The sequence below is a fragment of the Cynara cardunculus genome (assembly GCF_001531365.2).
Source record: "Cynara cardunculus var. scolymus isolate 2C chromosome LG 2, CcrdV1, whole genome shotgun sequence".
Classification (NCBI taxonomy): Eukaryota; Viridiplantae; Streptophyta; class Magnoliopsida; order Asterales; family Asteraceae; genus Cynara; species Cynara cardunculus.
Window position 1 is genome coordinate 2,594,407 of NC_037529.1, and position 13,443 is coordinate 2,607,849.

Sequence of the window (13,443 nt, forward strand, 5' to 3'; positions counted from 1 at the left end):
TTAGGTTATTAGTTCTTATATGATGTTGTAGTTTTTTGTATTAAATTAAATTCATTTTGGTTTTAAGTTTATTGAAAATGTTTGAGATTTAAACATGTATGGTCTCTCACATATTTAATTCAAAATAACTTATATAAACCGGAAAAAATATCTCCATTTCCCGTTGGGGATGAGAATGAGGATGTGATTATAAATTATAATCCCCGATGGGGATGGGGACGGGGACGGGGACAAGAACGGAAATAAAGATAAATAATCAGAAATGAGGATGGGGATTGAGGTCCCTGTCCCATTCTCATGCCTACGCCATAAGATGTCATAACGAATTATTTAAAATCATGGTTTTCGTGAATAAATATGAAGACTGGGGTTGGGCTCAGGGCATGGGCTTTGGGTTAGCCATAAATATTAGTTTTTTGCTGTCATCGGGTCGGGTTTGTATTCGGCCGGACCATAAACCGGGTTGGAATCAGGCGTACCCAACAATTTACTTCCATGCTTCTGATCAACTGTTCTACACCATCATTTATACGATTGCTGGACTTGAATTGGTCGTGAACTCTTCAAATTAGGGTTAGTGTTTTCGTAATCTGACGCTCGTCTTTGCTGTTTATTGAAATCTTGACGCATTTGATTACTATCCTGGTTTAATCGAGCCGGAAATTTTGAAGCTGTGGCCAATTGTAATAATGTAATTGTTTAAATACTTTATTGCTAACTTATGCTGCTTCGCAGAGGAAATCGGTGAAAAATGTCTGAAGTACCGTCGTTGATCACTTTATGCATAGGCGCAATTAAAAATGCAATCCTTGATGGTGAGTTTTTAGAATGAAGTTGTTTGTGGTTATGGTAGTCGTGAAGCTTTTCGTTTGGATTCAATTAGGGGTAATTAAGGTTTCATGTGTAGTTTTACTGCTAGTATCCTACTTGCTGTCTACAAATCAAATAGTGGTGGTATTTGGGAATGATTAGAAGTTAATTTTTTATTTTGGTTAAAACAATGCACTGCTTGATCAGTTGATTCTATTTGTGAAACAAATTATGGGTGTTTTTTGTTCATGTTCTAATTTTCAATTCCGTGGTTTATTTGTGTATGCAGAAAATGGGAATTTGCCTTATGTTTATAAACTTCCATCAGAACTGTTTGATCGTCTCTTGCCACACTTACCTCCGCTGGCATTGCAGAATCTACAAGACGCAATGTTCGTTCATCTGTCTTTGTTCTTTCTCTTAGTCGTTCTTTACTTCTTTATTGTTGATATGTTGTGTACATGGACATAGACATGACTAGTTGATAGTTTCTTAGGACTTGGCATCATGAGCACCATGGAAAGGTTATTGTTCATGCTTTCATGGTTAAATGGACCATTTTCCATGAATTGTCAAGTCACAAGTGATACAAATTTCCTTACATGACCACGACCTTTGTTCTTGTTCTTTTTATGGATTGACCAAGTGACATGAATTAATTGCATCAAGCTTCAGCAATTGTACTTTTCCCTTAAGTTTGGATGAACACATATCACAAGTGGAATCCTTTCTCTAATAGGAGATTGAATTGTTCTTTTGGGATACAGACTTTGAGATCAGGTTTCTATTTGGAAAAATTAACAAATCCTCCCTCCTCACTTCCCCCCATGCACGGGGCCGGGAGGCCCAATAGGGCGAAGGAGTGAGTAGTGACTGGAAAAGACAAATATTAACAAGAACTTTAATTTGACCTACAACAGATTTTCATGGGGCCTATATTTAGTAGTTTGCGCTTAATCCCACAAGTTTGGGATGAAAAATTTCTTGTTCTATATCTAATTGTTTCAGGACCTAGAGGATCTGGTAGCAACATTTCTAGGCGGTCTATGCTGATTGTTTTTATTTTTCACACTAATATTTCATGTGATGATACCAGGATGATGCACATATGCTTTTCATTCTTAAATAGAATCTTAACCGAAGGGTTCTTTTTGCTATCTTTGCAGGCCATCTGTTAGCTCTAATGATTACTGGTTTTCTGATGATTGCTTAAAACCTTCAAGAAAACGGAAAAGGTTTTATGTTGTTAGGTTTCAACTTTCAAGAAGTGCTTTGGTTGGAACTTTTAAGATCTAATTTGAACTGAAAATAGCATATGAACTGTGAAGATAACTTTGCAGATTCGAGAACTTTGATATAGCATGGAAAGCCCTATATAAATCAAGATGGTCAGTCATTCAGAAGCTCTCAGTGGATTTTTTACCAGAAGATGTTCAACAGGATGAGCCAATCACCAACTGGCAGCAGATTTACTGGGAAAAACATCTACAGAAGTATGCAACCTGTTTGAGTTCATAATCTTTGATTAGTTTATATTTATTTGTTTGATATTCAATTGTGTCATCTCTGTTTGGCATCTTAACAGTTGTCTTGATGCAGCTGCGGAGATGGTCTCAATCACTTTGTTTGATGGCTGTCTTGGTGACGTCGAAATTCCAGGTAATTTCTACTGCTTTTGTGTGCATTGGTAGTGAACAATGGAGTGTAATATATAAGGGGCATATGTGATGTTTTTGCCATGGCCTCTGCTTTTATCATTCCATGTTTCTAGGTTTGACCCATGTTCTTTCTTCCTTCATGGCAGTAAAATAAGGATAGGTCTTAAAAAGTCTATTGTTTTTCTATTTTGAGATGAGTAGACTTTCACTTTTCTTTTGTTCTGTTCCTCACCACACATAATTTCTGTTTCCGCAGATGCCTTGTTAAAATATATCAGTTATGAGGGGAATCTCAGCAGGTCAAGAAGCTATTTAAAATTAGCTTATCATTGTGAACGATTTGGTCTATACGCCAGGTAAAACCATGCATCATTTTGCAGTTTCTGGATGTGTCAGCATCTCTTATGGTATCCTTGTATATCAATGGGGGAACGACAATGAAGTTTCAGTGTCTTGGTTTTCATCATCTGTATCAGCGTATGTGTGTGCAATTTTTGCAGAGATGTTTATTAAACTTTGTCTTTGACTTTGTTCAAATGCAGATGTCTGAGACTCCAAAGTGTTCATTGTGTTGCAGAAATTGGTGTAAGTCACAGAACTACAAGTTTGGTATTTTGCTTTTCAAATTAAAATAAAATTCAATCATGCATATGCTTGTTACCCCCTGAATGGTGTAGTACCCACATAACCATAAATAAAAAAAGGAAATTTATTATATGATCGATAGAGACTTGTGATCCTTTTGTTATTTAGCAGAGAGAATATGAAGTCTATTTGCTACTCCATGATATATCATGAGAAATGCACTTTTAAGGCCATTCATAAAACATGTTTGTCTTCTAATGCCTCAGGCAAGTTATCCATATACCATGAGTAGAATTCATCCTTCTGATCTGCATAATACAAGGAGCAATTCTATAACTCTGTTAGGTTCAATAATCAGTTGAATATCTAATAAGAGCAGAACCTGTTGGTTTCATGAAGATCACTTGATAGTCACGGGTTTAAGAATTTTTCTCGAGACATGTTCCAATTAATGAATTCTTCTTCTGTCACTCTTTTGCCCACTCACTTGGTTCTGTTGAAGAGGCTGTTTTCATGTTTATGAGTGGCCTAAATAGAAAACTTCATTCATTGATTGTGATTTACCCTTGCTCAATTTCAGACTTTCTTGTGTTTTGGGACTCAACACACTACTTTATTTATGCTTTCACTTGATATTTGCTAGCTTTACTTTCTCTGGCAGCAGACACCTTTATGAATTTCATTAACGAACCATTCAATCAAGTGTGTGTGAATCTAAAGGTCATACTACTTAATAGAGATTAGAAGACGATGTATACAACAGGAGAACTCTGACATAAATTGAAGCATAAGCTAAATGATATGAACATACATAACCTCCAAAAAGGGATACTTCACGAGAGGATGTGTTGGCTGCTTCTTTTGGGATTTTGATTAGAAATCTTGGAAGTTGAAACCAAGAGGAGCATAAGTATTGGCTGTCTACCGAAGGTCAAGACATCCTCTTGTGAAGTATCCATTTTTGGAGGTTATGCAATTTCATATTTTTTAGCCTTGGCTTCCAATATGTCAGAGTTCTTCATTGTTGTATACATCGTCTTCTAATCTCTATTAAGTATTATGATCCTTAAATTCTTACACATCGGATTGAATAATCGATTAAGTGGCATGATCTTTAAATTTTTACTCACCGGATTGGATGATCGACTAATCCACTTTGTGTGGTTTTTCATCCAAACTTGGGGGGATCAAAATGAATTTTTAATTTGAGTGCAAGCTGAAAATCCTGCTCTTATGGGTCGAGTGCAACTTGAGCCAAGCTCAGGCGAACTTGGTGTACCGTGTATGTCACAGCCCTATGATACCCAACCATGGACTAAGATTAATTTTGTTTGGATGGAATATATTACTCGAGATAAAGATGAAGAAATAATTATCTGCACACATTTTGTCGTATTATTGATATTGGTTTTGTGTAACAGCATTTATTAAGGAAAAGTCGATTGGAGTTTTTGGAAGTGCACTGGATCAAATCGAAGGAGCAGGTAATTAGTATTTCTCTATATTTTTGTGCAGCTACTTTTAATGGAAAACTATATACTTTGGTGACAAGGAATCGTATATAAGATGTTGCTCATGAACATGGTAACAGATGAGAGACTACAGAGCATATGGATTTAGATGAACAAATATATACTATCAGATGATACCTTTTTCCATGTTAATGGTTCAGGAGAGATCATACGAATGAAGTATCTAGAGAAAAATCACTAAAGTAGAGCTAGGGGTTCTAAGCTTCACACCTAGATACCTAGGATCTCTTGAGCATCACACCCAAGATAACATGAGCCATCTTACCTGAGGGTCAATTTCATCACACAACAGAAAATGTGAAGGAGATTATCAATCCTTCAGTGTTGTTTTATTCTTCAATTTTTAATTTTAGAGATTACTTCTCTCTGTATAGATCCTACTGCTCGTAGAACAAGGAACTCAAAACATGTGTCTTGATCTTGTGATCCATTTTCCTCTCCCCCATTTGAGGAAAGCCAGTTTTGTATTGCTGAGATTTTAGAGAATTAGAAACAACAATCTACTTGTGGCTGTGTATGTTTGATCATTTGATGTTGCATCTTCAAGGACTTCCAAGTAACTCAAAATGGCCTATATCAACGGAAGCAGTGAAGTTGCAAAAGATCTTATTTCCATTCACTACATCATCTTTTTCTTTACTTGTTTCTTCACAACTACCTCTGCTTTATTTTGTTCTTCCTATCTTGTCCCCTTTTTGTCTTTACTTGTGTATTAATGACCTCTTCTGAACAGAATGATTAAAGAGCTTGAGGCTTTTCATCAGGCTTGTTCTTCATTCTTTCTTATTGGTTCTACTTACCACCTTCTCACAGCCTTCGGTATTGCTGGAAACAAATCTAATCTGTTCTCCTGCTATTAGAATTTTGTTCTTTGTTATGCTTATCTTCAAACGTATTTATCCACAACCTTTCTAGTAATACATTAGATGCATTAATTATCATAGTCGAGACATCACAACAACCATAATTCTACTGTCACCATTACCCCTTCATTTTGATGTGTAATTGTGATCCACATATTGTTTAGCCAGATGCAAGGATGTGCAAGCAATGTTTGTTGTTCTATCTTTCTGCAAGTATAGGGAACACGATATCCATCCACTATCATCATGAATAGCAAACTAACATGACTTCGACATCAGGCATATGTGTGTAAATTGGAGAAAAGGTTCCAAAAATTGACACAAAAGGTTTCTAAACAAACTAACTCAGCAATGAGTGTCAACCCACAACGGAAAATTTTCTCATAAGTGACAATTGACTTCAAAGCTAAGACTAACTTGTCTAAAATTCGAACATGCTTCTGTCTTCGAGGTGGTGGATGATGGATTTTGGATGAAAACAAGCAATCCCCCAGCCCTAGCTCTGTGTGCACAGCAAAAGAGAGAGGTTGTAGGAAAAATGGATGATCTATTGATCTTGGTTGCAAGCCTTCATGCCTTTTTATAGTGTCTCTTGACTTCTAATAGCTTTAAAGCTCTTATCTTCATGTCCCGTGTGCTCTGACAAAGCTCAGGTTTGGCATGGTCTACAGTCTGGAAAATCGTTTAAATTCTCGAATCTGCAAAAGTGATGTGACTCTCCACCCGTGGCCCTCCTGTGGGGAACATCCATAACAAGTGGCTGCCATAACAAAATCACACAGGCCTAAAAGAGAATTCCTGATCCTTACATCTAACACTTGTAATTTCTCTGATAAGTYCCCATAGGCTTATGTAAAACACCTAGGCTTTCTGATAAACATACGCAGACCAACGTAAACAGCTTATGCTTTTCTCATAAAGTTCCATAGGCTTGTGTGAGCTCCTGATGTCCCTCTGTCTTGTATCCTTGCGCGTACTTGGTCATGCTTTTAGAACCAAGTGTGCAGGCTTACTTTAATGGATTAGACACTTAGCAACACATGTGCATAGCCCAGCGGATATAAACGCCTTAAGTTTGTTCCATGAAAACTTGTTTTTTCCCATCTTGTCCCACCTGATTTCTGTCCCATGGCATACCAAACATGGGACTATTTTTTTTGTCTCTTCCCGTCCCACCCGGTCTGCATATCAAACGCAGCCTAAAGACCAATTTCAGGGCCTAGTCTGCATGAAGGCATGTGTACGCACACATGGTTACGTAAAGCCTCTTTTGTGATATTCTTTTAGTCTTTCAATTACTTTTCTCACAATTTTCTTATATGACCTTAGTGCTGTAATACTTCATTTTGAGCTGATTAAGACCAAAACACACCTAGATGAGGGACTCATGGCTCATCACAAATCATATTTTTAGATCTTGTCCCAGAATTGGGAGGGAAAAAGAAGACGAGGGAGGGACACTTGCTGCCTTACTCTTTGGTTTTCGGTTGTGGTCTATCCTGTAGAGGTGCTCAAATTGGATAAGAAAATTTGATTTGTAGGTTCCGTCATAAACTTAATCAGTCACTTCTGATTACGTAAATCAATAGTTCAATCAGGTAGGGTATTTCTGGATAGATTAAGGTTGTACAACACTCTAGCCGGGTAAAGTAAACCAAACAAACCCGGTGAATCCCACATGGAGTGGGGTCTGGGGAGGGTTAAGTTATATGCAGCCTTTTCTCTACCCCATGGGGTAAAGAGGTTGTTTCCGTGAAGATCCCCAGCTTGCAATTTTTCTTTTTGCTCGAATGCATTAGCCGAGTCTATGTTGATAAAACATTAAACTTTTTCAGGTTGAGGGACTCTGCAAAGTTCTGGAGCAAAACAAGGAAACTCTGGCATCGATTGAATTCATCCATTGCAAGCTTCCTGCATCTCTTGTGACTGCAATCTGCGAGTCACTGCATGTGAAGGACTTTGAAACGAACGTGATTAAAAATTTCTCAATTAAGAGATCAAGCTTTCTTGATAGCTCATATTTTCCTTTACCTCTTGGGTTGGAGTCATTATTATCAGCCGCAAGGTGTGTGTTATCCATGTTTTTGTTAGACATGTGCTTATCGACATCATATCGCATCTGCTGAATCTATATCATCTCTGATTTGTTAAAAACGCATTTTGGTAGCAGCGGTTTAACTTCATTGGTGCTCTCTGACAATCACATGTGGTGGAAAACTGCAAAAATGGTGTTTGATACCTTACTTGATACTGACTCTGGTTTACAAGTCTTGGATCTCTCAGAAAACAATGTGAGTGCTTTTATACAATTATGCGAAACCTAATGGCTTCTTTTATAAACTCTGAATTTTAGATTACATTGTTAACATTTCAGATTGCTGGTTGGCTTTCACATTTTAAATGGGGATCTCCAAGTTTAATCAATTCAGATCGACAAATTGACAAATACCTGAAATCATTACGCGTGCTCAATCTGAGGTATTGTGTTGACCTTTCCGGAGTACTTTCATTGCATGATTTTGACACATTTCAATGAAGTTACATGGTAGCTTTTGTACATGACTTCCCGCTCTTGCTTGTTGCAGAAGCAACAATTTGCAAAAAGATGATGCAGACTGCCTTAAATACGCTATGGTTTATATGCCAAACTTAGAGGTCTTAAATTTAAGTGACAATCCTCTACAGGATGACGGGATCAGGTACTTTTGCATTCCCAATAGATAGTGACTTGTGCAAACAGATCATAGATACCATGTGGGGGGTGTTTGCTACGCGGGACAAAACTTGACATGACAGAATGAAAACCTGTTGTCCTTCGTTTGGCGCAGCATTTGACTGGGACAGGACGGGAGAGAGTGGGACAAAAACGCATTTTCTTATCCCACCAAAATAAGCGGAACAAAAGTCAAGGAGATGGGACAATTAGTGAATTACTGAACTACCCATGTCAAATTACAACTGTAAAACCTTCCATAATTCTTTCATCCCCACCTCACTCTCGTCTGTCTGGTCCCATCCCTTCCGGTTCTGTCCAGTCTCGCCTGCATGCTAAACGCATCCGTAAAATCTAGTCTGACATGCGTCTTATATAATTGTAGGATCTTTGTTCCATATTTGGTTAAGAAATCTAAATGTGACATTCCCCTTGCTGAGTTGTACTTGGATAACTGTGAGCTTTCTTGTCACGGAGCAAGTCAGCTATTAAAGGTTCTTTCCGCATTAAACGTTCCTCTGAAATCTCTGTCGATTGGAGATAATCACCTTACAAGGTTGGTTCTTCGAGAAGCATCTGCTTCCTTTTAAATTGTTTCATCTTTTGATGTTTCCTTCTCTGATAAGCTTTCCCCACAGCAAATTTGGGCCGTCTCTGGGAAAATTCTTACTATCCGGTATTCAAGCCCTTAACGTTAAGGGGGTTGGATTGGGTTCATCTGGCTTTTCAGATGCACAAGAAGAAATTACCGAAGAGCTGAGTCTTGTCCGCATCAATATAAGGTTCAATTTATAACTCGGCTTTTCTAAAAATTGCTATTATAATGTTTCTATGCTTAAAAAGAACTCATTGATGAACGTTGTGTAGTGATAACTGTGGTGGAATCAGAACTGCAAACTTTTTGTCGAAGATGATTTCACAGGCTCCGAACCTTGTTTCAGTCAATGCAAGTAATAACTGGATGCCAATGGAATCACTACCAACCATATGCTCCGTCCTGAAAGCCGCAAAGGGTGAGCATCCTATTTGTCCTTCACTTCATATCTTTTTTATTTCTATAATGGGGAAGGTACCCCAGGAAATTATTATTAGTACTTCATATAGCCTATGGCATGTAGCTCAATTGGCAAAGGGGTGGGATGTCTTTGCCCAAATACAAGACAGGTCCTGTGTTCGATCCCACCCCCCCCCCAAGCCTCAGCCGCTGAGTGAGCCAAAAATGCCCCCTCACATTGTTGTCCTTGGAGGCAGATTCCTTGTGGGACCAGTTGGGGTTGCCGGTAATCAACTTTTTGCCCAAATACTTCATATCGGTATACAGTCACAGAGGGAAAGTAACATGCAAACTTGAATCATTTCTAGTTTTTCAATGTTTTATTTGTGTTGAATTCGGTTTAGTATTATGTAAAATTAGACAAAAACCTATGTAGCCAAATTGACCTCTGCTATCTGTTTAGGGAAACTTGAGCATTTGGATTTGAGGCAGAATACTTTGTGCAACAAAGGCAACATTGCTTCTCTGCTGGCTGAATTTCAAATCAATGGAAAACCGAATATCTTACTTTCATCGCCAGCTGCTTCTATTGTGCTTTATGACAACGATCCATAGCCGACAACCAAAAGAAGGCAGCAGGCACATCAAAATAACAGTGTACTGTATATAAGGTGAGTAATGAATCATTTACCATATCGTTGTATGTTGTAGCGTCCTAGCTTGTATGTCGTATTATCAATATCGATTGTATTAACTATAAAGCTATTTATAGATCTTTGATAGAAAACTACTAGTAACTTCATTCTATTTGATTTTAAGGTTATTGATCAGTCTCGTGTTTGAGTCTTCATGGAAATTGTCGCCCTATCCTTTGGGGTAGATGATAGGTTTGCGTACATCACACCCTCCAGACTCTGCTCTCGGGTGAGATATTGGGGTCGTTTACCAACGCGTACTGGTGAGAGACATTATCCTTACTTACCTTATCGTGTAACATTGTTGACCATCAAAATGGCTTTGTTGGTAAGCGTCTTAAACCCGGTAAGCGCGAGTCTTTTCCTTCATTTACCGGGTAAGACTCTCGGTTCTTGCTATGCCTCTTACCGGATAAGATTCTTGATCCTTGCCATGTCAATCAGTAAGGTAGCTGATATTGGTTACCCGGTAAGTGTTCATTGAATGGCTTGATATTGGGTTTTGGGCCGGTTTGTTAGCAGCTTAATGAGCTTAAATGGGACTCACGTCTTATTTGGTCAGCTATAGATGACTGTTTGGTAGTGGCTTAATGATATAGAAAGTGGGTTATTCACTGATTTATGCAGAGATCCAAGTTTTTTCCAAACTTGTGCTCTTAATTAAAAAAACACACTTAAAAAAAACTAAAAAATGGTTTTATTTTGGCTTTGTGGCAGGAGATTGATTTTGGTGATGTGAGAGGTTCTTCTTTTGATGTATTTAATCTTTTGAGAAATAAAAAAAGGTGTTTTAGGTTTAATGTGGTGGTTACCTTCTGAGCAGCCAGACTGTAAAGGAGATCATCCCATTTGTCACTTGCACAATAAAGAATTAAGTGTACATCCAAAACTCACAACTTCCCATTCTTTATATCTTTCTGCCATCCTTGAAGCAAAATTGATTAAAATTGAATTCCTGTTTTAGCTACAGTTTACACAAATGGCTTATTTATTTACATAAGGAAAAGATAACTAACTATGTAAGGGGTAGATTATCATTTATCAGCAAAAATCATCGTTCTCACTTACTTTATCGGGCAATATTCTCGTCTATTAAAATAGATTGTTGGTAAATTTCTTTTATCTGGTAAGATCATCGATCCTTGTTGTGCTTCTTATTAAAATTATTGGTTTTTGTCATGTCATATTTGTAAACGCTTGTACTGTAAACATATATATATTTTTTTTGGGAATTTGACTGGGAAAATTAATGATATGAACTATTTTGGGAAGACTTTATTGGTTGGTTACATCCTTTAATTATTATAAAGACAAACTAATCTCCTAAAAAGGGTGAGTTGGCTTTCTCATGAAGTTATTCTCATCCTTTATTTCAACTCTATGCAACATTTATGCATTTTCTTTTTGAAGCCTTTTTATGATTTACTTTGTGACAACATCTTATAAAATCAAGACGCTAAAATAAATAGTAGACTATATCCTCTTCATCCCAAAAATCAATCTCTATAATAAAAAATTGCATCAAAAAGTAACGCATTTTAATTTGATTCTTATTTTTGGCTAGTGTATTTTCAAAAAATTTATTTGCCCAAAATAGGAATCAAGTTAAAGTACGTTATTTTTTATGCAATTTGCTCTAAAAAAAATTTACATGATTTTAGAAATGTATAATTCTTACACTTTTATATCAACTAATAAACAATTATACTCTTAATAATAAAGCGATAAATCTTCTCTACTTCTTAATCAAGAGTAGAATGAGGAAGTAGAAATTTGCTTTTGACTAAAATAGGAAATGTAGACACTTCCTTCTTTTTGTTATGTTTGGGTCAGTTTGCAATTTGCATTCACCTTGACAATGCCAGAGGTCTTGAAAATCAGCTGGGAAAATTCCTAATGGTCGACTCGAACCGGTAATTTTTAAAGATACAAATCTTATTATCAGTTATTGTGGGATGAAGACTGTATAGTAACATCAATGATTCTATATATCTACTCTTTCTCATTATTTCCCAAAGAATGCAATCTTTTATTTTTAGTAAGACTTTTATATATATAATATATATATATATATATATATATATATGTCCATTCAAGGGAGAACTGAGTAGTTTGTGGTAACCATGAGATCCAATCTCAACCACAAATTAATAGATAAATTATGAAATTTATAATTTTGGTAATTTTTAATTAAAATTTTAATGCAAAGACATTAAAGATATTTTCTCTCCTCTCATCTCTTCTCTCTCTGTCCCCGTCTTCCGGCCTCCAGCCACCTTCCTCCGGTGATACCACAGTGTGATACTCAAGCACATATAAGATGCATTGTGATACCATTATGTTACATATCCGATCGACCATACAAACGACCTCAATGTGATACTCAATCACATATAAGATACATTGTGATACCACTGTGGTATCACCGGAGGACGGTGGCCGGAGGCTGGTAGACGGAGAGAGGAGATAGGAGATAAAATACCTAAAATGTATTCGCATTAAATTTTTAATTAAAAATTACCAAAATTATAAATTTCATAATTTATCTATTGATTTGTGATTGAGATTGGACCTCACGGTTACCACAAATTAATTAGTTCTTATTTGATTAGACTTTTATATATATATATATATATATATATATATATTTATATGAGTATGTTGATAGTAGCCACTATGAGATAATGCATCATAAGGATTGTTCTTTTTTTATTAATTATTGTTTTAATATGAATTATATATTTTATTAGGTTACGTTAATTGTAGCAACGTAACATGAAAGCGACGTGGCATCCGTCATATTTTATAATTATGGTGAGACTCCATTCTTCTTATTCAGTTGGTTTGTTACTTTCCAATCAATCATAATGCAATGCCCACGTTTCCCTTCATTTTTCACCACTATAACCTTCACTCTTTATTTTACCTTTTTTTTTATTATTTATACAAAAATATATATTCATAATTGTCACAAGTGTTCATATATGTTCAATTTGTGTTCATAATTGTCATATATGTTCACATATATGTGCAATGTGTGATCAGAATTGCCACAAATGTTCATATATGTCAATTTGTGTTCACATAATTTGATTATTTCCTTCACTTCCCCATCTCGAACTCAAACTGTCATCATAAACAATTTTACCCTTCTCAATGTTGTCGTGTTGTTTTTCAATGTTTTTATTCATAAATGCTTGAACGATAACAAATGTTTTACTAGCGGATCTCCTTCATTAATCACAAATTTATAAATATTAAAAATGGAAGATCAATATTAAAAAATAAAAAAACAATCACAAGATCAATGTTAAAAATGCTAAAATCATGAGATTTTATGAATCTTGTAACTCTTAATTAATAATATAAGAGTTACAAACTCATACACCCTTAACATTAAATTCTTAGATAGAGTAAAACTTAATACTAAGATAGACTGTGATTTGTTGAAAATGTTCATAAAGTTAACACAATAATTTGAGTTAACATTTGAACTAATGTAACACCCCTAAAATAAATAAAAAGGGGGTTAAATATTAGAAAAATGAAATGAAAGAAGAAAAGAAGCATGATTATTATTTATGATATTTTAA

General features: G+C 36.0%; 1 protein-coding gene across 3 annotated transcripts; it reads left to right on the forward strand.

Moving 5' to 3' along the window:
• Positions 1-504: 504 nt before the first annotated feature.
• Positions 505-9,942, forward strand: LOC112508193 (NACHT, LRR and PYD domains-containing protein 13). 3 transcript variants are annotated; one of them, XM_025112979.1, is made up of 17 exons: positions 505-573; positions 736-815; positions 1,100-1,202; positions 1,977-2,045; positions 2,151-2,303; positions 2,396-2,469; positions 2,725-2,824; positions 3,011-3,053; positions 4,475-4,537; positions 7,284-7,513; positions 7,619-7,739; positions 7,823-7,926; positions 8,034-8,147; positions 8,547-8,717; positions 8,800-8,943; positions 9,029-9,174; positions 9,619-9,942. In XM_025112979.1, exons 2-17 carry the CDS (start codon positions 752-754, stop codon positions 9,768-9,770), a joined length of 1,851 nt encoding a protein of 616 aa, XP_024968747.1. In that variant the 5' UTR covers positions 505-573; positions 736-751; the 3' UTR covers positions 9,771-9,942. The 3 variants fall into 3 exon arrangements, with proteins under 3 accessions (XP_024968747.1, XP_024968748.1, XP_024968749.1); XM_025112980.1 differs by lacking the exon at positions 505-573 and having other exon boundaries at positions 803-815; positions 2,410-2,469; XM_025112981.1 differs by lacking the exons at positions 505-573; positions 736-815; positions 1,100-1,202 and having other exon boundaries at positions 1,980-2,045; positions 2,139-2,303; positions 2,410-2,469.
• Positions 9,943-13,443: the final 3,501 nt, after the last annotated feature.

Excerpts from the sequence above, each read along its gene's own strand:
- LOC112508193 (XM_025112979.1), top strand. The coding sequence starts at position 752 with ATGTCTGAAGTACCGTCGTTGATCACTTTATGCATAGGCGCAATTAAA. Across the intron at positions 2,304-2,395 it reads TGGGAAAAACATCTACAGAA|TTGTCTTGATGCAGCTGCGG; the intron begins GTATGCAACCTG and ends GCATCTTAACAG. Across the intron at positions 7,927-8,033 it reads TTACGCGTGCTCAATCTGAG|AAGCAACAATTTGCAAAAAG; the intron begins GTATTGTGTTGA and ends TGCTTGTTGCAG.